This window comes from Pyricularia oryzae, chromosome 3 (assembly GCF_000002495.2).
Source record: "Pyricularia oryzae 70-15 chromosome 3, whole genome shotgun sequence".
Lineage (NCBI taxonomy): Eukaryota > Fungi > Ascomycota > Sordariomycetes > Magnaporthales > Pyriculariaceae > Pyricularia > Pyricularia oryzae.
The window spans coordinates 232,965-255,606 of record NC_017849.1 but is presented as its reverse complement, the minus strand read 5'-3'; the positions used below and the strand labels follow the sequence as shown (position 1 = coordinate 255,606).

Sequence of the window (22,642 nt, the reverse complement as noted above, 5' to 3'; positions counted from 1 at the left end):
AATCGAGCGAGCGCTGCAGTGCCTGAAAATTGGGCCTGAGTCAAACGCTAATATAGCGACCCCTCACTGTAATTACAGGGGGGATAGGTGCTAACGTAGCACCTATAACCAACAATTTGCACAAAAACAGCAATATCTTCGTCAATATACGTGCTGCGGATATGCGACAATAACCAAATTAAAGCCTGAAAACAGGGCTTTCCAATAATGCACAATGCGCTTTAGTGCACTAGCTAGAACCTTTCCGGGCTCATAACCTGTTAATAACAATGGTGCTAACAGGGGATATAGGGGTAAACCCTAGGTGCGGCGTGGTAAATAACCAGTGCTAAAAGCGCTGAATAATAGGTAGAAATGCACTATAATTTTGGTACTGATAAATAATTGGTTGGGGGAGATTTTGCTTTATTTCCCTTACATACTCTCCGACATCGAAATGGGGGTCCGCACGCCAGAAAAGGTTCCGGTGCCGCGAATGAATTTCCGAAAAACTAATTTGTATGGGTTTTTGAAAAAACACCCTCATTTGCATACAAACCATCTCTGGGTTTGCATTTAAACGTTAACTTGGTGAAATTTTCAACCCGGTACAGGGTAGCTGACTCGCAGGTGCAGGGTGGGTATTAAACCCGGTACAGGGTAGCTAACCCCACTCGCTGACCTTTAAATTGCATTCCTGCATTAACAAAGTAACGGAATTCCACCATTCCCCACTCCACTTCGGCACTAAATAAAATTGGCTATATACAAATAAAAGTGGGCTTATTACATGCAAAATAATGCATATAATTAACAAGTATATTGGTTATAATGGACAAATTTACCAAATACGTTTATTTCCTACTATATAAAAAAAATAGCAACGCCGAAAAAATCGCCTATATATTTTTACAAATAATTATTAACAATTACGGATTTCCAGAAAATATTATTATAAATAAAAACAAATTTTTTACATTAAAATTTTGGAAATCCCTAATGGAATAATTAGGAACAAATTATAAATTATCCACAATATTCCACCCATAAACGGACGGACAAATAAAACGAGCCAACCAAATATTGGAATAATACCTAAAATATTATATAAACTACAAATAAAATAATTAAATACGGTTGTTATCCACAATATAATTCGTTTATAACAATTTAAAAAACGAAAATACCAAAATAACCCCGTTTTACGCCAATTATGGATTTAACCCTATAACGTACGGAAAACCAAAAACCACGATTACGGCACCGCGAACCGATAAATAAATAAACGAATTATAATAATTATATAAAAAACTCCAGCAAAAATTAAAATTCGTACGAAAAAAAATAATAAAATACGCCAATTAATATCGGATAAAGGGACCATCCTTTAAAAAAAAATAACGTTTATTTTATTCGACGCAATATTAAAATACAACGACCTAATAGCAAATTTAATTTTAAAAAATTTGGACCTTTTAAAATTAGTAAAAAAATTAGCGATACCAATTATAAGTTATTATTACCAAATATTATAAGAATTTACCCTATATTTTACGTATTATTACTGGAACCGGCATTATACGGTATTAATATATAAAAAACGATCGAAATTAACGCAAAACAAATTTATAACGTTAAACAAATATTCGATTATAAACGCAACCACGGCAAAATAAAATACTTTATTAAATGGAAAAATTATAAATATAAAAAAAATATTTGGAAACCCTTTAACCATTTCCAGGATTGCCAAAAACCATTCCGCCAATATTATTAGAAATTGGATTTGCGAATAAATTAGCCAAAAAAAAGGATAATTTAAGAAAATACCACCTATTATTTCCAAAAATTAAAGACCGAACGGGATTCGAAACCATATTATTAAACGAATCTGTGGAAAAATAATTAATATATACCAAATCGGAATATATAAATAGGACAACTTACCAACCAAATATTGCGCAAAAACATTTATTTTATCCAATAAAAAAAAATTTAAAAGATTTATCGGGAAAATCGAATCCCAAATAAAATTGGAATCCGGAAAAAGCGATTCCAAAGATATTTTAAATAGGATTTGGGTTAATTGTCGACGTTTTTCCTATTTCGCCTTTTTACGTTCCACCCGATCCAATTTTTCCAAATTATTAATTCCGCGAAATATAATTTGTATTATTTTTTTAAATTATATTTGTTTTTGTTTTCGAAGGCGTTTAATTTTCGCATTAATTTAACGACGCGCCTTTTTAACGGCCTTTATTTCGGATTTTATCCGAATATATTAAAGGCCAATATTCCGGATTTTCGCAAAAAAAAACCTAATATGTTATAACCAAAACGATTAAAACGCAAATATTCCATATAGCGAAAAAAATCCTGGGGAAAAACCGAATATTTGGCCACCCTACGAAATTTATACGAGGAATAAAAAGGCATTTCCACCGTTAACGCCAAGAAAAAAAAAGAGGGCGGATCGGCGTTTTGTCGACGAACGACCAAATTTAGATTTGGTTACGCGATTAAATATAGCGCAGAAAGATTAACCAAAAAGGAAAAAAAACCAAAATAAGGATTAAAAAAATACGGATTATTTAAAGGCCAAAGGGATTTGGCCAAAAGAAAGGAAATTTAATATTACAACCAAATAATTGGGCCAATATTAGGGAGGTTAGGTGGGGTTACACCCTTTTTAACAATATCCGCCCAAAGAAATTACCGACCGGCAAAATAAAAATTATATAAAAAGGAATTACGTAATTTTACGTAATTGCCAAAAAAATAATTTCAGTGATTTTTTGGAATTATAATAAATTAAGGGAAATAATTTCACTAATCCAATAAAATTAAGGAAATTACATTCGGAATATAATTTATATAAGGTACGTTTATTACCATGTAAATAAATTCGATTTTAGGATTGTTTAGCAGCAATCAAATTTTAGTTAACCTTAATATTTATTTGAGAACGATTATAATTTTACCCCCAATTATTGAGAACCCCAGTTACCCAGTTAAACGTTCAGTTGCTTCAACCCACTGTACTTTACCCTAAGAACAGGTTACCCCGATACCTTGATCGTAACACTCGACTACGATGCTCTTACGAACCATGCATTTGCTAGCGAAACGCCTGCTGCTATACTCACCCCATCTCCATTCAGATTGCTGCACAGGAGATTCATTTCAAGTAATAATACCCACAGCAAGAAGGCCACACCTATCCCGAAGCTGACGTGGGTAATATAACCAACCATGATTCTGTTATTGTGGTGCACATATGCAGCCTTTGTACGGAACCAAGGCAGATTCGGATCAAACATGGTTGACTCGAGTCAGTATCGGACGCAGCCCATCTTTGTAAGCATTGCCAATTAATTCATCACACAGAGTTGAAGCTTGGTTGATATGGTAACTCACAAAAGGAAGTTGGGGGTCGATCATCCCGATTCCCGACACGCTGAGCTCTGGCCGGGCCAACAGGCTGCCATGTTTTCCAAGCTTGCCACACCGGCTTTCAACGACAGGTAGGCTGGCTAATTATTGTTGAATCGATTGGTCGTCCACGATCAAAAGAGTTGATTAATAAAGCCTATTGCCAAGAAAGGCTCCAATGGGCACCTAGCACAAATGACGGATTTTGCTCCGCCCAAAATCGGACTCGACAGGATCGAGCAAAGCATCAAGTCATTTCGAGACTGGTCCCTTCAGGACTTGTCCCATCAGACAATAAATAGGCTTGGAGACATGGCCCAAGACGCTGACGAATGATAGTGGGTGTAGGTGGGAAGAGAGAAAGCGGAAGCAGAGCATGTAGCTGAATGATTCACTCTGCGTACTATACTTTTAAAAGATTTCTACGTTTCAGAATAGGTTGGAAGTCTTCATGTGAATTTATAAAATACCAAGGCCGAGCCACCACCAGCAAACAGTTCACAGACTCAATACGTCTTTAATCGGTAGCCTCCTTTTCACTCCTGGCTGTAGCACCCCGAAGTAAAGCATCGCCCTGAGGCCCAGTGCCGTCGTCACTGCCCTCGCCAGGCAGCATGATGGCGCGGTCGATGGCGTAGGGGAGGGTGCGGTGGCGACCACGGATCATGGCGGCGCATATGACCAGCTTGCCAAAGATTCCAAATTGGCTCGATAGAGACGCCGAGACTGACGGGTGGCCAAGGGAAAGGCCGACGGTACCGCTTTTTTTTGTTTCGAGTCCGTGTCAGCCTGCTAATTCTGGGTGTAGCAGCCATGTGAGGCATGTCGAGCAGGAAAAAGACTTACTAGGCTGATACGCATTCGAAGAAGATGGAGAAAACCGAAAATGCCTGGAAAGCAAAAACCTTGTCAGCAAATATTCTTCACGATTGGGGCAGGAGGTCAGAATAAAAAAAAAACATACCGGCTCTGCAGGATCCGAAATCTTTTGCGACTCGGCCACACAGATGCAAAAGGTGCCGAGGAAGATGTACCACAGATCAAAGCTGAGCTGGTTGCGAAAGTGCATGACGACGTAGCTCGACGCGTCGCTCTCGTCGGGCAGCTCCTGGTCCTTGTACATGCCGAGGCTCTTCTCCTCGTAGGTGTTTGAGGCGCGGATGCTGATGGCGATGGGCAGGATGGCGATGTACATCATGACCAGCAGGCTGAACTGCACGGCCGGGTTGATGAGGGCGAGGTTGAGGGTCGAGGTGCCCGTGTGGCGGGACGAGGCTGCCTGGAACAGCGCCGACAGCACGCGCGGGCCCATGGGCAGGTCGTTGATGGCCGGGTTGTCGAGGTCCAGCACGATGATGAGCACGACGTCGATCAGGTTCAGCGCCGCGATGATGACAAAGAGCACCCAGGTCGGCCCGCTCGGGAAGAGGAGCGTGTAGCAGCGCCGGGGGTGGTCGAGCAGGAACTGGAGCGCCTCCTTGGTCGACGACCGCGCCGGCACCACCTTGCTCATGACGTAGATGGTGAGCCGCAGCAGCACCGGGTAGAGTGTGTTTCCGGCAAACGCGAGAAACGTCATGATCAGCATCGGCCACGTCGCGTCTCGGAACGTGACCATGGAGTCTGGCGTGAGGGTGAAGCCGAGGTTGTCAACCATGGTTTGGGCCGAATAGAATCCCCTGGGGAAGACGTTAGCAGAGATGATTAGATCAAAAAATGCAAGAATAACAGCCTCTACTCCAACCACAGAACCACCCCTTGGATACTCAATACTCACCACCACGTCTTGTCCAGGCCGTTCTGTGCAAGCCAGTCGGTGTACTTGGCCGGTGCGTTGTGAATCCACGGAACAAGGCATACGATACCAAGCAAGTGTAGTCCAAAAAAGTATGCTGCAAAGAGTTGAATTTTGTTAGCAAGTAATACCAACTGACACCAACCATGGTCAGGAAGCTGCAAGCCTGCAACATCTCAAGCACTTACCGATTGTGACCTTGAGAAGCACCTTCAAGGCACGATATTCGATACCCCCAAGCTTCTCCTCATCCTCGGGCGTCAGGTTGTAAAACTTGGAGTTCCGCCCAACCGTCACCTGCCGGGAGAGCGCGGGAAGGTTGCTCGTGGCCGGGGCTCGAGAGCTGACAGAGTTTCTCCGCCCTGCCTTGTTGGGGCCCAGGACGAACACGGAGCTGGCGGCGTGCTGGAGAGATCGAGCCGTCGTCAACGCCGGGCCGTCGCGCGCAGTCATGGGACGCCGCAGCCTGACTCCGGCCTCGCTGTCCATGTGCTCTGCCGGTGCCGGCCGGATCTCGTCGTCGTTTCGGGGATCCACCACCACGAATGGCTGTCCTGCATTAGATTGTCAGCAACATGGCTCGCAGGTAGTGATGTATCATATGTAAAAAAAATGTTCTCACCGCTGTCACGTTCCCGAGGAGGTGGGATGAAATAAGTCGTGTCTGGAGCCTCTGGGCCTATTGGTTTGCCGTCCAGCCTCGTCTTTTTCTCGTCGTCTTCCTCGTCTTCAACTGCAAGGTCCCTAGGTATTCATAAAAAAACCATCAGAAAGCTGCATCCCAACAGCCCCCCTTCCATCGCAACCCCAAGCGCCATTTTACTAACAGTGAAGGGCTTCTCGGCCTTGGCTCCTCCTGTCTTGGCTTGGCGTCTTCGTGACCTCGCAGCGCCAAGACGACAGCCTCGGGGTCAGGTCGTGAAATCGATGGCCCTAATGGTTGGTTGGTGGGATTTTGTTTCAGTTTTCCTCCTCTCCACGGTCCATCATCGATACTGACGGCAGCTGGGTTGCATACTCATTTGCTTCAACTTCTTTCTGAACCAATATATCCGGACGGCAACCACAAAAGGGTTGATGAAGCCCAGGTTTGTGATCATGGGGATGACATAGAGGTAGAGTTGCTGATACATCTTGAGCTCCTTGAGGTCGATTCTATAGTTTCCATCAGTCAAAACAAATCGCCATGTCTGCCTTGCGGTCATTGCAACTTACGTGTTGAGACCCGACTCGGTCGAGGCGCTGGCGCCAAAGAATAGCGCGTCTATGGCGGGAACATTGCCATGAGGATAAAGGACTATGAAGCCCAAAATGGCGCAGAAGATGATCCAGATATCTAGGAAGAGTACAGGGTTAGACCAACTGGACAAAGGCAATGTGACTTGGTATCATACCATCATGGACAGAACGCCTTACAGTGCAGTGCAATAAAATCTAGCTTCGGCCTCCACGCTCCTATGGCGCCTATGAGCTTGACCATCTTGGAACCAGGGTCTTGCGGCTGCGGGTGATGTAGGAGACTGGCAGACTGCAAGTTGCAAGGATGGAAAGACGTCTTGGGCAGGGCTGCAAAATACCATGCACGTCGGGACAGACGTCACAAGAGTTTGCAACCGCCTATGAATGGTAGGACGAGCTCAAGGGGGCGAGGATGAGGATATAATGATGCAGCACTCGGTTGGCAAGTGATGTCCAGGGCACATGGTTGGGTGACGCAGCACCGGGTGCCAAGAACGTACTTGTAATCATCCAGTCTTACTCTTTGCTAGCTGATAATCAACAAAACAAAAAGTATTTGCTGTGTATTATTTGGGGGGAATTAATGAAATAATGGAAATTAGATAAAATAACAACATCTCTATCCCACATAAAACCCTCGCGTGCAGCTTCCTTTCGGATTTTCCTTCCGGTTCTGGTTGGTCACAATGGAGAATTGGAGAGCATAGCAACGTGGGAAACAACAAAAAAATCAGATAAACTCCGATAAAAACAAACCGAAACCAGTGCCTCTAGCATGCCCTACAGCTTGCTGACAAGATAAGCTGGCTAGAGAGGCCTAAACTTAGAGGGGTACATGCATAGCATACGGAGTACTAATGGATTGGGAAGGGTGCAGCACAGCAAGAGTCGAGTGGGGGGACATTGGGCTGCCTCACTTTCGAATGCTACATGGTTTTTTTTTTACCAATTTTTTTTTTATTTCAGCTGAAATTCTGGATTTTGTGTCTTTTTTTTCCCTCCTTCTTCCTCCAGTTCATCGCAAAATGTTACCATCGAGTCCCCCGTCCTCTGGGCCACGGACCGTCCCGGCAAGGTATTGATAGGCCGCCACAGGCTCCACAACTAAAGTCCGGTCATCCGGAATCAGCCAATGGCAGTGCTTGGAGGCGGAAACCCGGACTTAAGATCAAGCTGCCAAGCCCTACCGCGTGGTCTGGTTCCCGTAGGAAGCCAATCATTAGACACCTTGTACGGGCGTGTTTGTTCCATAGACGGTCCTCGCTGGTCTTTGCCGTCATGTAATGCGTGCGTCAAAAGATGGAGCTGGGGAACAAAAAGAAAAAAAAGAAAACAAGAGAAACAAAAAATGCCAACAAGAAAATCATGCCCCGAGCCAGCCACAGGGGAAGAAGCAAATAAGGGGGCCGGGCGTGATACACATGTCCTGTCCCAGCTTGGCGAGATTTCCCAGCCGAGCCAGTACTAGGCTTGTACAACCTAATCTCACCCTAGATCTAGAGAATTGTGGCATTGCCCTGGACTGGAATTCAAGGTCTTAGGAATGTTTCCTGGTCAGTTCATCATTTCGCCTCACCCAATAAATACGTCCGTCGACAAGAAACATACGGATCCGGGCAGTCAACTGTCAGTTGTAGCAAAAAAAAAACAAAAACAAAAAATTAACACTGGCGTGCAATCCATTTTTTTCATGGGGTTTGATTCAAAGAAGGTTTACCGGCCAGCGATGCGTCCAGTAAATTCACCCGTCTAGATGCCAACTTGCCAGGCGGTCACCGCCATGTGCTCAACTCGACGACCAAGCCCTGGGGGCCCAGACCATGGAGCAAGCTGGTGCGCAAGGACTCGGGGCGGATGCGCAAGATGCTTTCTCGTCTCGCCTTCAAAGGCCACGACAGGGAGTCGACGGCGACGGCAACAGAAGAACCATCGCCCACGACGGCGACTACAACGACGACGACGCGAGTGGTAGCGACGACAGCCAACAACGACGGCGGCGGTGTAGCAGACGACGCGACATCGCCGGGGCTGGAGCAGAAATACGGCCGGCGCTGGAAGGTGATCGGCAAGGGGGCGTACGGCACGGTCAGCATCCACCACCGGCGCGAGGACCAGGCGCTCTTCGCGGTCAAGGAGTTCCACCAGCGGACGGGGCTGAGCACGGAGGAGCTGCGGGAGCGGGCGCTGGCCGAGTTTGAAATCGCCAGCGGCGTGGGCCGGCACGCCAACGTGGTCAGCACGCTGGAGCTGCTGCAGGAGCGGGGCTGCTTCTTCTCCGTCATGGAGTTTTGCGCCGCCGGCACCCTGTCGTCGCTGGTCGAGGACGCCGGGCCGCTGGGCCGCGTCGAGGCCGACTGCTTCGCCAAGCAGCTGCTGCGCGGCGTCGAGCACCTGCACGCCGTCGGCGTCGCCCACTGCGACCTCAAGCCCGAGAACCTGCTGCTCACCGCCCGCGGCCTGCTCAAGATTAGCGACTTTGGCTGCAGCCAGTTCGTCCACGACCTCGACGACGACCCCGCCGACGGCAAAAAGCGCCTGCTCATGGTCGCCGGCGCTCGCGGCTCCAGGCCCTATATAGCCCCCGAGGAGTTCACCGCCGACGAGTTTGACGGCCCCGCCGCCGACGTCTGGGCCTGCGGCGTCATTTACATGTTCATGAGGCTCTTTCGCCACCTCTGGTACTCGGCCACGGACAACGACGAGGGCTACAACAGATATGTCCTGGGGAGGCGGCTGGAAGAGGGCTATTCGCCACTCGAAGCCTTGGAGACGGTATGTGTTACGTTGCGTTTCCCCTTGTCTTTTTTTTCTTTGGCACTTTGCTGTGCCAATATACTAGTCTAGCAGCTGAGCCACTTTGCTGATGCACCTTTTTTTCCCCCTCGCCAGGACGAATGTCGCAACGTCATCTACTCGATGCTCGATCCTGTGCCGTCTAGGAGGCTCACAGCATCGCAGTTCCTCAGATCAGAATGGGGTCGCTCGATCCAGCTTTGTGAAGCCGGTCGTGGGTCGCTTGACAAGTAGCTTCGCCTGCTATTTTGTCCCCCAGTTTATTATTGTGATGGATCGAGAGTCTGTGATGCGTTATTGTCTACTGTATCTGCGTCCTATTGCCATATACCCATACTTGAGAATCTGAGATTGTTTTATGAATTCCCTTTTTATCCATGGCCAATTTCGTGCAGGCCCCTACAAAAATGGAAAGAGAGGATCATTTTGCTCCGTAGACATTCCAAACAAAAGATCTTGGGATTGCAATAGCTGGCCCGCTGGATCCGTGTGCAGATCGAAAAATGGCAACTGCAGTCCATCTTCTTCCAACAAAGAAAACCCATTGTCTTCGGGCCTGTCTCCCGCGAAAAGAGGGTATGCAAAAGGGTTCTCCAAATGAAAGTCCATCAAGTTCTCCGGTGCCAGTTGTTGTTCTTGGCTGTGCATCGGGGCGTGGAGCTGCGTCGTTGGCCCATGCTCATGGAGAGTAGAGAGGCTTCTTGAGGGGTCCTTCTCAGCTGGGGTCGGTATTTGCATATTGCCCTGTGCAAGGGGGCTGATCTTGTCGGTTTGAGCAGGCCGGGGGTTCGGGTCAAAATCTGGGTTATTTGTCGACAATTGATCACCGGTTCTCCATGACCGGTCTGGGAGTTTGTCGAAAAGTGACTGTGACGATATGAGTGAACAATTGTTAGAATGTACTTTTTCTTTTTGCGCAGAAACACGACGCCGCCTTCGGGACGGAAAACACCAACATTGAGAGCGACAGTAACCCGATCAGCAGCCAGACTCCGTTGTGCCAGGTCCGATATGCACTCCTTGCCCAATCTGGCCTCGGCAAACAGCTTGGGCGCCTCGGGCTTGTCGTGGTTATACAGTACATATGAAACCAGGGCCAGGATGGCAAAGAATTGGGTATTTGTAATGAACCAAAACGGACCCAACAGAACTGCCTGTCGCCGGATTTCGAGCCCAAGATGGATAATGTTTCGGCATACGTTGATTCCGGCAGTCGCAAGGGCGAAGCAGCGCTCGTTGGCTGTCTCGTTGGCCGATGCTCGCCGCGAATAGTACTGCAGAAATGGCCTGTACAACATGAGCTGGATATGAGCATAAGCGAATCGCAACTGGATTCGGACTCTGCACGGGATCGTGTTAGAACTTCAATCGGATTTTGCACCAAGAATGGGGATTTCTTCAATCTTCAATAGACAGTTGAGAGAAAGCATCGGCCGTTTTTGTTTTTTTTTAACGCACGTACCGAGTAATTTCTGTATTTTCTTCGGATCCCGGGCGCCAGGTTTTGGGCAGTTCTTCATGCCAATCGTGAAGGGCTTGTTCCATCTCTCTGACCCGAGCGTAACTGATCATGTAGCTGACATCTGCAGGTCCTTTGTTCGTCTCTTTCGGCGGGTAGAGATGCTCCACAACACTGACCAGGATTCGCATCAGTTTCAGGTGGGCGTTGAAGGCCTCAAGAAATGAGGGCGTGCCCGGGGGCGGCGCCCTGATGCCGTCTTCGAGAATGTATTCGTCGTCTACTTCGGTCGGCCAAAGCTGGTCGATATCTCCACTCTGCAGCATGATGGGAAGACCAAGGGTGGTCGACAGGTAGATCTCCATCTGCCGTATCGCGTAGAAAACCCGCCTCCTTGTCTCGTCCTTGATGGGCGACATTGGTATGTGAGGCAAGTTCCTGTGAAGACCCATGCGCAAGGCGGAACGGAGAGCGATGCCTATCAAGGTATCGCAGCCATTCAGGTTGCCCGTCGCCTGTAGGAACTGGATGAGGAAGACCATGGCTTGCAGGGTTATCATGTCGGAGCACTCGGTGATGTCCTGCAAGAAAAGCCGGGCCGAGGTGTAATACTTGTGACTGGCATTAGGCAGACAGGTCAGAAAGAGGCGACCCCAACTACAGGCAAATGTCTCGAGGAGTGGTTCAACTTTTACCCTCGTTCTATAGCGACGGCATAGTGGTCTGGATTGTTAGGATCGTTCTCGTCGACGTCATACATGGATCCCAGAGCCATGACTGCAAACAGCAGGCCAATAGATCTCCGCTGCTGGCTCGCGTCAAGCTGCGTGGGCTCTTTGTAGAGCGTATCGAGCATGACCCAGAACGTGGGTGCGTGGACCACTCTGAGCAGGCAGGAGCCCCAGTTGAGCGCACATTCGCAAAGGGAGCGGGCGAGATCACGGGGAGGTAGCTGGGAATAGTCGTGGTTTGCCTGCCTCCACGAGTTTGTCGAGTACACTGGTAGCTCCAGAGGTCTCGCGTCAAACGGACGACTAGGCCGCGGCAAAAACGGCATCTGAAAGTCCTGCCTCAAAAGGCCTGGGAGGTGCTGGTAGATGCGACTCAAAAAGGCGGCGCCCGACGAGATTCCATGAAATTGGTATTCTCCTGAATCGGTAAAGTCGAGCTGGTCGGCACTCCCCACCATGGGAATAAACCGAGGACCGTCTGCAGCATCATCGGCGCTGGCAGATTGATCGCGCGACTGTTCAGGCCCAGTCAGGGGCGACGCGCTGCCCAAATTTGCGAGGTCGACCTGGGGCAGATAGCGACGAATGATTGATTCGGCGGCCAGGAGCCTCTTTTCGAGCTCCTCCTGTTTGGCGGGGCCTGGACGGACGACTTGGGCATTGTAGGTGCATTCTATTGATGGCGAAGCAATTGGTCAATTGGATTGTTCCGAAGAGGGGCGACCAGACAGATCAGTGTTTTTTTTTTTTTTGTTAAAATTTTTGTTAAAAAAAAAAGCAAGTAGAGGTTTCTCTACCGGAGCTGAATTCTGCGCAGCTTGTGCATGGCCGCTTTCCGTCGCATTTTATCTTCTTTCGCCGGCAGTCGTCGCATGCCCGCGGAATCCTTCGCCGCTTCCGGACACCATCTTGATGAGTGCCACTCCGGGAATCTAGAGCTAGAGCTTGGTTTCGGCTTGAGGTACCAGCGGAACCATCGCTGTGGCCGGTATTCGCAGTATTGATGGAACCCACACCCCCAGAGGGCGGCATCGAGAACACTTATTTACCACCTTGGGTACGTTGATTGACTGCCAAGGAGTTGTTGGTCTTGGGATTGGGTGACTTTTGTGTCTTTTTGTTTCCCGTTTATGATGCCTGCCCCACGAGTAAAATGACGTCGACAGCTAAATAAAAGTACCAAAACAACGTGTGCGCCACACGTGGCTACACGTGATAGCCCGTAACGGACGGCTCCATGCCATGTCCTTGTAATAAACCGTTCTTGCAGTTCCTAGTACTCTGACCAATTTACCCCTCCAACTCCACGGTCTAGGTGACGAGGAGCCCTACAGACTCCAGCGAGTCCCCATTGTATCTAATCCACAGTTGTTTTTTCAGCTGTTTGTCTCTACTCCACACCGCTTGGTGGTTCTGACGCGCGCTGCATCCATAATTGTGAATTGCTTGATTTTTCACTGCTTTTTCTTGATCGGCAATGAAAAACAGCATTTAGCGAGTCAAACCGGATGACAAGCGGTTGACTCGAGCGAGATTGAAAAGAATGAGATCAGATGGATTTTAAACCCCGCGGTAGTGGTATCGACCGCCAAGGAAACTATGCTCTGGTACTTACTGTTCATCATCTCAGCTTTCGGTGACAGCCCGTCTTATGGCCTGAGACACAAGAGGCATATGGAAAAGTGACAAAAGGCACATGGATTTATTTCTCCGTACCTCTGCTATTGTAGAGCAAACGGTAAGGCTGCTCACCCGTCCCCACCCCCAATGATCTGGAGTGTGTGCTCTGATTAATAAGGGATGAATTACCGTGCTGACTGTCACAGTCACAGTAGCTTGGCAAGCTTGCGTAGCGTAGCCCAGCCGGTCCTTGGTGCTTAATAAAACCACACTGTAGGAGGAATGCGAGCTCCAGCTTCTGTGAAACCCCAGGGGCCAATTGGGCAGGGTTCCCTCTGTTGGGCTGGGCACACCTCCGCCAATAGTCTTCGCTACCTTATCCCTTACCTTAAGGTAGAGGTATACTCCGTACACTCCATACCACCTTGCGCAAGAAAAGATACTCGTTTCCATGCTAGCCCGTTTGATGCAGTGCACTTCTTCTGCAGCAAGGCGTCTTCCGTGCTAGGTTAGTCGGTCAACATTTTACCGACAGCCACAACCCACTAAGGAAACCCTCCCTGCTCGAGCGAGCAAAATGGCCGAAAATGGATCCCAATTCAGGGTTCAACGGGGAGAATGCAATCGGCCCAGCCTCGACTTGTCCATTTCACTTGCGACGTGAACCTTGAAAAATCCAAAATTCCTGTCTCCGGTCCCTCTTCTGCTTCCGACTGCGACAACGAACGACATTGTGCTGAGAAATAAAACTCCCTTTATTTTTTATCTCCTGGCGATCCGTGGGTAGGTATATCGTTTTGCACAAGGCCCACGAGGTGATCCGTCTTGTCCCGCTCCGTGGGCTCAATCGCACCCGGCCCAAAGCTCGATTGCGTTCAATTGTGCTGGCCAGGCGCAACCCCCAACAAAAGGCCTCCACGGCTTGATCGGGTTTCCCGCCAAACAACGATGGAGGCAGCACTGTCTAACCTAAGCAATGTAGCCCAGTCGGCGCTACAGGCGGCGGCGGCGAGAGCGCGTGGTACGATGGTGGTCAACACCGGTGATGCCGCCACCGGCTCTTACCACCAATTGCTACCCTACGTTGCCGCCGCGGTGGTGGCATACCCGATCCTGGTCCACCTCCTGCGCTACCGTGGGTCGAACGCCCTGCGGCGCCGGTTCCCGTATGGTCCCGAGGCCGGCAAGGACCACAAGCCCTACTCGGCCATGACGAACAACGAGGCCCAGGCCATCCTGCATCGCCTCTCCGACTGGGAGTTCCCCACCATGGTCCTCCTGGGCCTGCAGATGGCTCTGCTGCGCACCTACGGCATCCCGTCCATCTCGCGCCTGCTGGCGGCGACCCGGCAGCTAGGCCAGGGCGACAACGTGGGCCGCCGCTACGCCGACACGAGCCTCATCATGCACGAGATCTACGCCAACGCGCCCGACACAGCCCGCAGCGCCGAGGCCTACGCCCGGCTCAACTATCTGCACAGCGTCTACATCAAAGCCGGCAAGATCTCCAACGACGACCTGCTCTACGTCCTGAGCCTGTTCATGTACGACCCCGTCGACGCCATCAAGCTCTACGACTGGCGCAGCCTCACCGAGATGGAGCGCTGCGCCTTTGGCGTCTTCCACCACGGCATGGGCACCGCCATGGACATCGACTTCTCGCCCCTCCCCAGCGCCGCCGCGGGCTTCCGCGACGGCCTGCACTTTTACGACGAGCTGTACGCCTGGAGCAAGGCCTACGAGCGCGCCCAGATGCTGCCCGCCCAGTCCAACCACGACGTGGCCGTCCACACCGTGAACCTGATCAAGGGCGACTTCCCCGCCTTCCTGCACCCCCACGTCGAGCACCTGGTGTACTCCGTCTTCAACGACCGCTTCCTGGCCGCCTGCAAGTTCCCCACCCCGTCGCGCGCCTACCGCCTCGTGACCCGCGGCGGCTTCGCCCTCAAGCGCTACGCCTGCCGCCACCTGCTGCTGCCGCGCATGACGCCCTACGCTCCCTGGCGCAGCTACGACCCGGCCGAGGACGTCGGCCCCGACGGCAGGCGCTGCTTCACCACCTACGCCGGGCTGCCCGTCTACGTGCGCCCGACCTTTTGGAACCGCTGGGGCCCCGAGGCCTTGTACTTTCGCCTCATCGGGAAGCCCCTCCCCGGCGACAAGGGCATGGAGCCCGAGGGTTACCTGCTCAAGGACGCCGGCCCCAGGCAGCACAGCGGCAAGGGCTGGGACGAGGCTGAGCTGAACGCAAAGAAGCTGCTAAAGATGCCCAGGGGCGGGTGTCCCTTTGCGTGAGCGATTCAGTCGTGGGTGTTTTTTTTTTTATTTCCCTCGTGCTTGCAACCAGGTTTGGAGGTTACGAATGGCGTTCATCTAGGTTTCTGCGCTAGCGGCTTTCACAGAGTCATTTCCTACAAAGCATATTCGCATACAGCTTGATTAGTCAAGCTTTTCTCATTCATGTCATGAATCTTGATAATTGCGTTGCGATGTTTTCGACTTCTCTCCATATTACCTCGGTATACCGACATGGCATCTCTTGTGACACGTCTTGCAAAGACGAGTGCGGCTACTACCCCTCTCCTCCCATCCCCCCATTTCATAGATGCCTCCATTCCCACCCAATTTAGGACTAGCATTCAACCCTGTTACTAAACCTTCTTACATCTCTTCCGGATCTGCAAAGGTATAATAAGTTAGCCAATTTGCCCGCCGTCTCAAGTTGCTTTGTCCTTCGATCTGCCGAAACTAAATCGTCGCACACAAATCTTCGACACCACACTACGACGCCCTCTCACCAAAACACACTCATGATTGGTCGCTCTCTTTACGTACCTTTGCCGTTCTCGTCAATATACTTCCTCACCCGGTCCTCCCTGGCCTGGATCTCCTTCAGCACCTGGTCCAGCTTGTTCTTGTCGACAGCGGACGACGAAGAAGCGGCGCGGATGGCTCTCCTGGCAAGGTGGAATCGGCTGACGCAGTTGGCAAGCATCATGTCAAAGGGAGTCGTCGTGCTGCCCTCCTCGCGGTAACCTTCGACCGTCATCCTCTCCGTACGGGGTCGTCCAAACAGCAGTCCCTGCAGCTCCGTTGCGTAGCCGTGGTAGTTGAAAAGCACCGGCTTGTCGGCCGTGAAAAGCTCTTCAAACTTATCATCGGACAGCGAGTGTGGATGCCGGCTCTCAGGGATAAGGATCATCAAGTCCGTAACGTTGATCATCCGTACCTTGAGCTCCGGACACAGGTCTAGCAGGAGTTCTGCCGCGGCCACGGCCTCGGCAGTGACCTCGACACCGATGCCGACCAGCACGACATCCGGGTCTGCTGTCGACTTGGTCTTGTCTCCGCCATTCTCGGCCGGCGTTGACGCAAAGTGAAAGATGCCAGCTCCAGCCTTGCAGTGCTCTGCCGCCTCGTCTGGTGAGAGGTACACCCTCGTGGGCTGCTTGCTCCCGATCATCAGGTTCACGTAGTTCTTGGACTTTACGCAATGGTGCGCTGTGCTGAGGAAGCAGTTGGCGTCGGGCGGGAGGTAGACCCTTGCGGAATCGGGCTTGATGTTGAGCACCGCCCCGATGAAACTCGGGTTCTGATGCGAGAAGCCATTGTGCTCCTGCCGCGCCCAAGTGCTAGTTTCGATGTAGTTGATGCTGCTGAGATCACCCCTCCATTTCACTTCCTTGGCGATCTTGACAAACTTGCTGTACTGCACCATCATTGTGTGCACGATGCCGAGGAAGGATTCGTAGGATGGGAAGATGGCCGTCCGGCCTGTCAGTGTGTATCCCTGCATGAAACCTTGGCATTGGTGCTCCGACAGGGTCTCGATTACGCGCCCGCCATTACCCCGCGAGTATGCGTCCCACTGGAAGTTGCGCTGCGTGTGGTCTAGGATGGCGTGAAGCTTGTTGCTTTCAAGTTCGTCCGGGCTGAAGAGCCGGATACGGTTCGGGTTTGCCTGAAACACGGCATCGAGGAAGCTGCCCGTGGTCGCCATACAGCTGGCTGTCGTCTTCTTCTCAACACCATAAGGTTTCCAGTCGACTGCCTCCAGGCCTGGTTCAGGCGCGTAAGTTTCCTTGACCTGCCCCAGCTTTTGCTCATCCTTGCGGGGCATGGTGTCAGTAATCCGCCGGATGGGCTTGCCACCGTCCTCAAGCAGATCGCCGATCTTGTAGCTCGCGAGCCAGTCCCGCAGCAGCTCCAATTGGGTCTCGTCGTTTCCAGCCTTGGGCAGCGGCACCTGATGGGAGCGGAAGGATCCCTCCACAACCTTTCCATCCACCTCCTTCGGTCCCGACCAGCCCTTGGGCGTTCGCATTATGATCATCGGCCACCTCGGCTTGACGATTGGCTTTTTCTCTCCCGACCTCGCTGCCTTTTGGATATTCCGGATCTCGGAGAGGCCCCACTCGAGCGCTTGGTGCAGGTCGTTGTCGATGTCATCCAGCTCCTCGACGATGCGGACCTGGTACCCGTAGCCCGTGAAGAGCGTGACGAGCTCCTTGTCGTCCATGCAACCAAAAATCGTACGTTCGCTGATCTTGAAGCCATTAACGTGCAGAATGGGCAGCACGGCACCCGACTCGGCTGGGTCAAGGTACTTGATCGAGTGCCACGCTGTGGCCGTGGGGCCAGATTCGGCCTCACCGTCTCCGATAACGCAGGCGACCACGAGATCAGGCTTGTCCATGACGGCGCCAAACGAGACGGATAGAGCGTAGCCGAGCTCTCCGCCTTCATGGATTGCGCCGGGAGTCTCGGCATTGATATGACTTGACGGGGTACGAAGAGTTTTGTCAGTGTTGCCGTCCAAGTAATCGACGAGTTTCTCGACAGAGTCGGGTGCCTACCTGGGAAAGCCGCCGGGGACCGAGAACCTCGTGATGAGGTTCTTTAGGCCCTCTGAGCTTCTATCGTACTCTCCGGGGTAAAACCTCTCCAGCGAACCCTCCAGCCAGAGGGCGGCCAGCGCTGCGGGGGCGCCGTGGCCTGGGCCAATGACGTGGATCATGTGCAGGTCATGATCTCGGACCAGCAGGTTCAGATGCGCCCAGACCAAGACCAATCCGGGGCAGGTACCCCAGTGGCCCAACAGGCGCGGTTTGATGTGATCGACTGTGAGGTCGTCTGCGAGGAGGACATTGTCCCGTAAGAATATCATGGCCGCGGCGATGTAGCACGCCGCACGGCGAAACTCTTTGACACCGGCGAGGTCATCTTCGGACAGTTTGCTCACAGGCAAGTGTTTGCGTACTGCGAGCTCGCTGGCACTGTCTGGGATGTTGGATGGCAGAGGTGGTGGGTTTGGCTCGGTGATCTCTGGAGCAGGCATTATTGGTTCTGTAGTGGTGGTCTTCTGAGTTAGGTAGGTAGGGTAAGTGACCGATTGATTTTCGAGTGATTATCTCCCGGGAGTATAGGAAGAAGTCTTTTATGGTCGCAATCGTTTGGTAACTACCTTACCTACCTAGGTACCTTAGGTATTTTATTCCCTGGACGCTGTCAACAGCCGAGATATCTTTCGTTGTTGTGACGGAAGTGACGCGCATCAAGTGACGTCATGATTTTGCTTCGATCAGGCCTCACTAGCGCCTAGAGCTACCTAGCACCAAACAGCAAGCAAACCTCCAGTTTGAAAGGCGGATCAGTAATAGGTGTAGCGGGCTTCTTTTTGTTGGTATTGACGAAATGTTCTCACTAAACAAACTAGGTATTCAACAAGGTCGCTCGAGTGGGAATCCTGCAAACAATAAAAACAGAGAAAACAAAAGACCAAAATAAGTGATGCAAAAACTGGGGTATGCCAAGATGATGCCCGAAAACACAAAAAAACAACCAAATGACTTATAAATGGTATCATTATCATTATTCTCTACCTGGGCTGGGTTCCCGCTCAGCTCAGCAGCAGAAACATGACTGTCACTAGCACCGTCGTAGTTGAGAAGGTCGCCGACACTGACCGCGAGGCGGCGCTTTGGATTGAGCATCTGTACTCGCCCGTAATGACTTTTTGCTCCTTTAGCCTGTCAAACGGCTCACAGCTGAAGTTGGACCCTGCATGTCCCGTGACTGCAAAGTCCTTCACCAGAGGTCTGGTCGTCGAGTTGACGTCGGCTGGATTCCTGTCTTGCAGAAATGGATCGCTGTGGGGTAGGGGTTAGTCATCAGGTATTCGCTGTTTGCAGGTCGCAGAATATGTAGACTCGGACAGGCCCTAGACCTCGACCTGGGAAAGAAACTTACAATGCAGCCTCCTGGATCTTCCCCGTCAGCTTCACCGTGGACATGTTGTCCTTGGGCCAGACGAGCCTGTCGACTAGTAACCCCTTGCCGGAAAGCTGGAGCTCGTCAAGGTATTGCACCATACCCCCGGAGGAAGGCAGCTCGATTGACTCCATCTTGTCGTTGCCAAACACGTCTAGGATGGTCAAGTTGCTGAACGGAACCTTGAAGTTACCCTGGGTGTTTGTCCACGCCAGCTGAAACTTGCGCCCATCCACCAACCCCCCCGTCAGCGACGAGTGCAGCTCGAGCGACTCCACGCCCTGGATAACCAAATCCTGGATCGACATGGTCGTCCAGTTCCCCTCGGCCGAGCCGAGCACGAGGCGCGGGGCCACTCCGGCCCCAAGTACCGTCTCGTTGACAAAATTCGGGTTGATGGACAGCGTCACGAGCTTCGGCCACGCGACGGTCATGTTGGCCAGCCTCGACATGTCCTCAGTGTAGAGCGCGACCGACTGTGGCGTGCGGAACAGCGGCCAGTCGTCGGGCTCGGGCCACTTGTCGACTGGCTTGGTGCGCGGCCTCAGCAGGCTGTCGAGCGAATCGAGGTCCGCGGACCGCACGGTGAGGTTCGCCGTCACCTTGGTGAAGCCCTCCAGGCCGTCGTGCTTGAGGTCCCGCAGCAAAGGGGCCTCGAGGTTGAAGTCGCCGACGCGCGCCAGGCGGGTGACGTCGAGCTGGGTCAGGTTCATTAGGCTCCGCAGGTTAAACTCCCCCCTGACTCGCTGCAGGTGTGGCATTTCAATGTTGCTCAGGCCCAGCCACGTGTTGATGGTAAAGTTGCCTTCGACTGCGCGCAGCGACGTACTCCGCAGCGAGAAGGGCTCGGGTATGTCACCGCATTGATCGGCAGAGCTCCGAGTCGGCAGGTTTGTGTATCCTTGAAACTGACAGCGGCCCCTGTAGAGGACGCTGCCGGTGACCTTTTCGATGCCATTTAGGGCAACGGTTTCGTTGAGGTCCGGCGACAGGTGAAGATCGCCGACGATGGTGGTGCAGGCCCTCGCGATGTGGCGAGCGTCACCTGCACTCGAGATGGTGACATTTGAGCATGTTGCGGGGTCGTCCTTTGGAGGGTCGTCGGCAGCGACGACACCTGGAATTGATTGCAGCAGTAGCGCGGTCAGTGCTGCGGCCAGTGGTAGGCGTCGCATGGTCGAGTCTTGGCCAGTGACGACGACCAGGCCTTTTGATTTTCTTTTTCTGCTTTTTGTTTCCTTTTTCCTCCTCTTGTTTCTCCGTCTGTCAATCAATCAATCGCGCGCTATGTTTCGTGGTGTCCTATGGGAAAGGCGATTCATTCGCCTGGAAAATACAAACATTCGAGCAAGGCTAGCAATCCAAAATGATTACTGCACGAGCGAATGCGACGAAGCCCAAAAATAAAATGACAAAATAATAACCAGAAGAGAACAAATGATAAATAATAATAAAAAATTGGCAAAATCCCCGATTCTTCGCAACGGCGACGGCAACAAACCAAACCAAGCCCCCTTTGCTTTATCTTTTTGTTTGTTCTCCGTAGGAATTTTAGCATAAAGGAGCCGCGCCGGCTGCGGCACGAAGGGTGCCAGGGACGCTAGCTGCAGTTTCTGGTTCGTGATTTCAATTTCGCTTGCTTACGACGCCTGCCGAGTTTAACCCCATACACATGACTTGGCGCACGCCGCCTCGGCAGCGACTTCCGTTCCGTCTTTGCCGCTCAGGGTGACGCGATCGGCCGAAACGCCAAATTGATCAACCAGGCAAAGGCCCCGTTGGGGGTATGCCCAGTCAATTGGCTTACGGAACTTGTATGTAATTCGGATGGGCGGTGACTGACCCTTTTTCTTCGCTTAAAGGTGTGAAGGTCTTGGCTGTCGGCTGTCAAATCTGGTGAAGGTGAACAATGCACCAAAAACAACTCAAAAAGCCGGCCCGCGCAGATTTTCCCCCACGACCCTGAGGTACCCCTATCTGCAGGGACGTGCCTAGCGGTCCCTACGTACTCCACGGACGGAAATCGGCACTCGCGCTTGACCTAGTACCTACCATGGCGCAGGCTGCTAGTCTTTTTTGCGGTAAACCACGTGACTTGAGAGGACGTGACACGCGCAGCTTGCGTGTCGGATAACTTCCGAGGGCGGGCCCAGAGAGATCCAACTTTCGATGTGGATATTGGGCAAAAGGAGAGCATGTATCAGTATGCTATGTTGTACCGCAAGGCCATCTACCCCTGTATAAGATCTACCAGTGCCAGGCCTTTAGATTGATATGCACCAGGGCACATATCGATATCGAGTGTCATTTTTCGTATCGACGTACGTACTGTATTTTAAAGAGACCTCACGTACTCGGTCTTGTTCGTAATTGACAGATTATGGGACGATGTAAATGACTAGGTAGGTGCCTGTTTGGTTGGTAAACTTTTTCTTGGCTCGTAGGTTCCTAAGTTTGCTGGGGCAGTTCCACGGCGAAAACACAGTTCAAACGGCACGCGGCTAATACCTACCTTACCTACCTTGCCTACCTAGGTGGGTGCCCGGCTTGCCTGGTACCTAAGATCAGTGGTGGGGTAGAAGCAATGTCAAGAAAATGACGTCGAATTTTGTCGTCAGTCACGTGGTTAAGACCAAAAAGACCAACCTTCAATGGAACACTTTGTAATTAATAATTAATACCTATGTCGTAGGCATCTCACTTGGTGTGCGACTGCATTTGGTAATGCTGTTTTCTCTAGGGGTTATATCTTTGTCGCCGGAATCAGCCAGCTTTATCGTCCTTCCCAGCTTGCAACAGTAGTTATATCGACCGATGGTCACTGTACTGTACCGTACGTACCGGTAGATGATCCAGAGATCCGCGCATAAGCAAAAAGATTCGTAAATGGATTGGCAGCTGTTCATTTTTATTTACCAAACAAGCAAACAAAGAGGCTTTACGGCTCTGGCACGACCTTGGTTGTCACGTCATGCAGAAATTGGGTGAGGCTTCTGCCTAATCTAGTCAGCTTCCACTCCCGTCTAGTTCTTCCGCCAACGCTCTACTTGTCAAACTTCACCAACAGGCACGTGGTTATGACAACCAACACAGTGACATCCGGGTTCTATTGCCGCGAAAGGAACTCTGTCAGTTCCCACGGTCTACACTGTATCTGTCAATCCGAGTGTCAGTGGAGGCACTAGTAAGGATTAAGCTGGCTGCTTTGACAAGTACGGAGTACTGTCTGTCACTTTCGAGGTTCAGGGATTCTCGAGCCCTACAGTTCGCCCGTCTAGGTCTAGCAAAAACTTACTGATCCTACTGCTATTTATTAATGCTTAC

The 22,642-nt window shown here is 51.2% G+C and overlaps 7 protein-coding genes across 7 annotated transcripts; 2 read left to right on the top strand and 5 right to left on the bottom strand.

Moving 5' to 3' along the window:
• Positions 1-300: 300 nt before the first annotated feature.
• MGG_16597 (uncharacterized protein) lies at positions 301-763 on the bottom strand (the record flags this gene model as incomplete). The annotated part of the gene is made up of 3 exons (XM_003711182.1): positions 301-359; positions 423-491; positions 649-763. Coding segments are annotated over 3 exons (243 nt in total), but the record flags the coding sequence as incomplete, so codon positions are not given.
• A 3,012-nt stretch (positions 764-3,775) lies between these two features.
• MGG_09119 (potassium transporter) lies at positions 3,776-7,236 on the bottom strand. Its single transcript, XM_003711181.1, has 10 exons — positions 6,623-7,236; positions 6,422-6,542; positions 6,225-6,361; positions 6,034-6,139; positions 5,829-5,950; positions 5,395-5,760; positions 5,189-5,303; positions 4,376-5,090; positions 4,258-4,301; positions 3,776-4,172 (listed from the first exon to the last, which is right to left on the bottom strand). Exons 1-10 carry the CDS (start codon positions 6,684-6,686, stop codon positions 3,929-3,931), a joined length of 2,034 nt encoding a protein of 677 aa, XP_003711229.1. The 5' UTR covers positions 6,687-7,236; the 3' UTR covers positions 3,776-3,928.
• A 462-nt stretch (positions 7,237-7,698) lies between these two features.
• MGG_13349 (HAL protein kinase) lies at positions 7,699-9,638 on the top strand. The gene is made up of 3 exons (XM_003711180.1): positions 7,699-7,998; positions 8,154-9,217; positions 9,335-9,638. The coding sequence occupies exons 1-3, from the start codon at positions 7,989-7,991 to the stop codon at positions 9,470-9,472; spliced, it is 1,212 nt and encodes a 403-aa protein (XP_003711228.1). The 5' UTR covers positions 7,699-7,988; the 3' UTR covers positions 9,473-9,638.
• MGG_09118 (uncharacterized protein) lies at positions 9,376-12,548 on the bottom strand. Its single transcript, XM_003711179.1, has 5 exons — positions 12,226-12,548; positions 11,393-12,101; positions 10,701-11,315; positions 10,195-10,579; positions 9,376-10,105 (listed from the first exon to the last, which is right to left on the bottom strand). The coding sequence occupies exons 1-5, from the start codon at positions 12,458-12,460 to the stop codon at positions 9,638-9,640; spliced, it is 2,412 nt and encodes an 803-aa protein (XP_003711227.1). The 5' UTR covers positions 12,461-12,548; the 3' UTR covers positions 9,376-9,637.
• A 1,526-nt stretch (positions 12,549-14,074) lies between these two features.
• On the top strand, positions 14,075-15,487 carry MGG_09117 (uncharacterized protein; the record flags this gene model as incomplete). Its single annotated transcript, XM_003711178.1, has 2 exons — positions 14,075-15,339; positions 15,451-15,487. 2 exons carry the CDS (start codon positions 14,075-14,077, stop codon positions 15,485-15,487), a joined length of 1,302 nt encoding a protein of 433 aa, XP_003711226.1.
• On the bottom strand, positions 15,355-18,641 carry MGG_16596 (uncharacterized protein). The gene is made up of 3 exons (XM_003711177.1): positions 17,905-18,641; positions 15,884-17,826; positions 15,355-15,726 (listed from the first exon to the last, which is right to left on the bottom strand). Exons 1-3 carry the CDS (start codon positions 18,384-18,386, stop codon positions 15,710-15,712), a joined length of 2,442 nt encoding a protein of 813 aa, XP_003711225.1. The 5' UTR covers positions 18,387-18,641; the 3' UTR covers positions 15,355-15,709.
• On the bottom strand, positions 18,587-21,227 carry MGG_16595 (uncharacterized protein). Its single transcript, XM_003711176.1, has 2 exons — positions 19,298-21,227; positions 18,587-19,197 (listed from the first exon to the last, which is right to left on the bottom strand). The coding sequence occupies exons 1-2, from the start codon at positions 20,491-20,493 to the stop codon at positions 18,948-18,950; spliced, it is 1,446 nt and encodes a 481-aa protein (XP_003711224.1). The 5' UTR covers positions 20,494-21,227; the 3' UTR covers positions 18,587-18,947.
• Between the last annotated feature and the right edge of the window lie 1,415 nt (positions 21,228-22,642).

Excerpts from the sequence above, each read along its gene's own strand:
- MGG_09119 (XM_003711181.1), bottom strand. The coding sequence starts at position 6,686 with ATGGTCAAGCTCATAGGCGCCATAGGAGCGTGGAGGCCGAAGCTAGAT. Across the intron at positions 5,951-6,033 it reads AGGCCGAGAAGCCCTTCACT|GGACCTTGCAGTTGAAGACG; the intron begins GTTAGTAAAATG and ends ATGAATACCTAG. Across the intron at positions 5,761-5,828 it reads TCCTCGGGAACGTGACAGCG|GACAGCCATTCGTGGTGGTG; the intron begins GTGAGAACATTT and ends AATCTAATGCAG.
- MGG_13349 (XM_003711180.1), top strand. Across the intron at positions 9,218-9,334 it reads CACTCGAAGCCTTGGAGACG|GACGAATGTCGCAACGTCAT; the intron begins GTATGTGTTACG and ends CCCCCTCGCCAG.
- MGG_16596 (XM_003711177.1), bottom strand. The coding sequence starts at position 18,386 with ATGCCTGCTCCAGAGATCACCGAGCCAAACCCACCACCTCTGCCATCC. Across the intron at positions 17,827-17,904 it reads GTCCCCGGCGGCTTTCCCAG|TCATATCAATGCCGAGACTC; the intron begins GTAGGCACCCGA and ends TACCCCGTCAAG.
- MGG_09118 (XM_003711179.1), bottom strand. The coding sequence starts at position 12,460 with ATGCCGCCCTCTGGGGGTGTGGGTTCCATCAATACTGCGAATACCGGC. Across the intron at positions 12,102-12,225 it reads CTGCGCAGAATTCAGCTCCG|AATGCACCTACAATGCCCAA; the intron begins GTAGAGAAACCT and ends CGCCATCAATAG. Across the intron at positions 10,580-10,700 it reads GAAAATACAGAAATTACTCG|AGTCCGAATCCAGTTGCGAT; the intron begins GTACGTGCGTTA and ends GATCCCGTGCAG.
- MGG_16595 (XM_003711176.1), bottom strand. The coding sequence starts at position 20,493 with ATGCGACGCCTACCACTGGCCGCAGCACTGACCGCGCTACTGCTGCAA. Across the intron at positions 19,198-19,297 it reads AAGATCCAGGAGGCTGCATT|CGATCCATTTCTGCAAGACA; the intron begins GTAAGTTTCTTT and ends CCTACCCCACAG.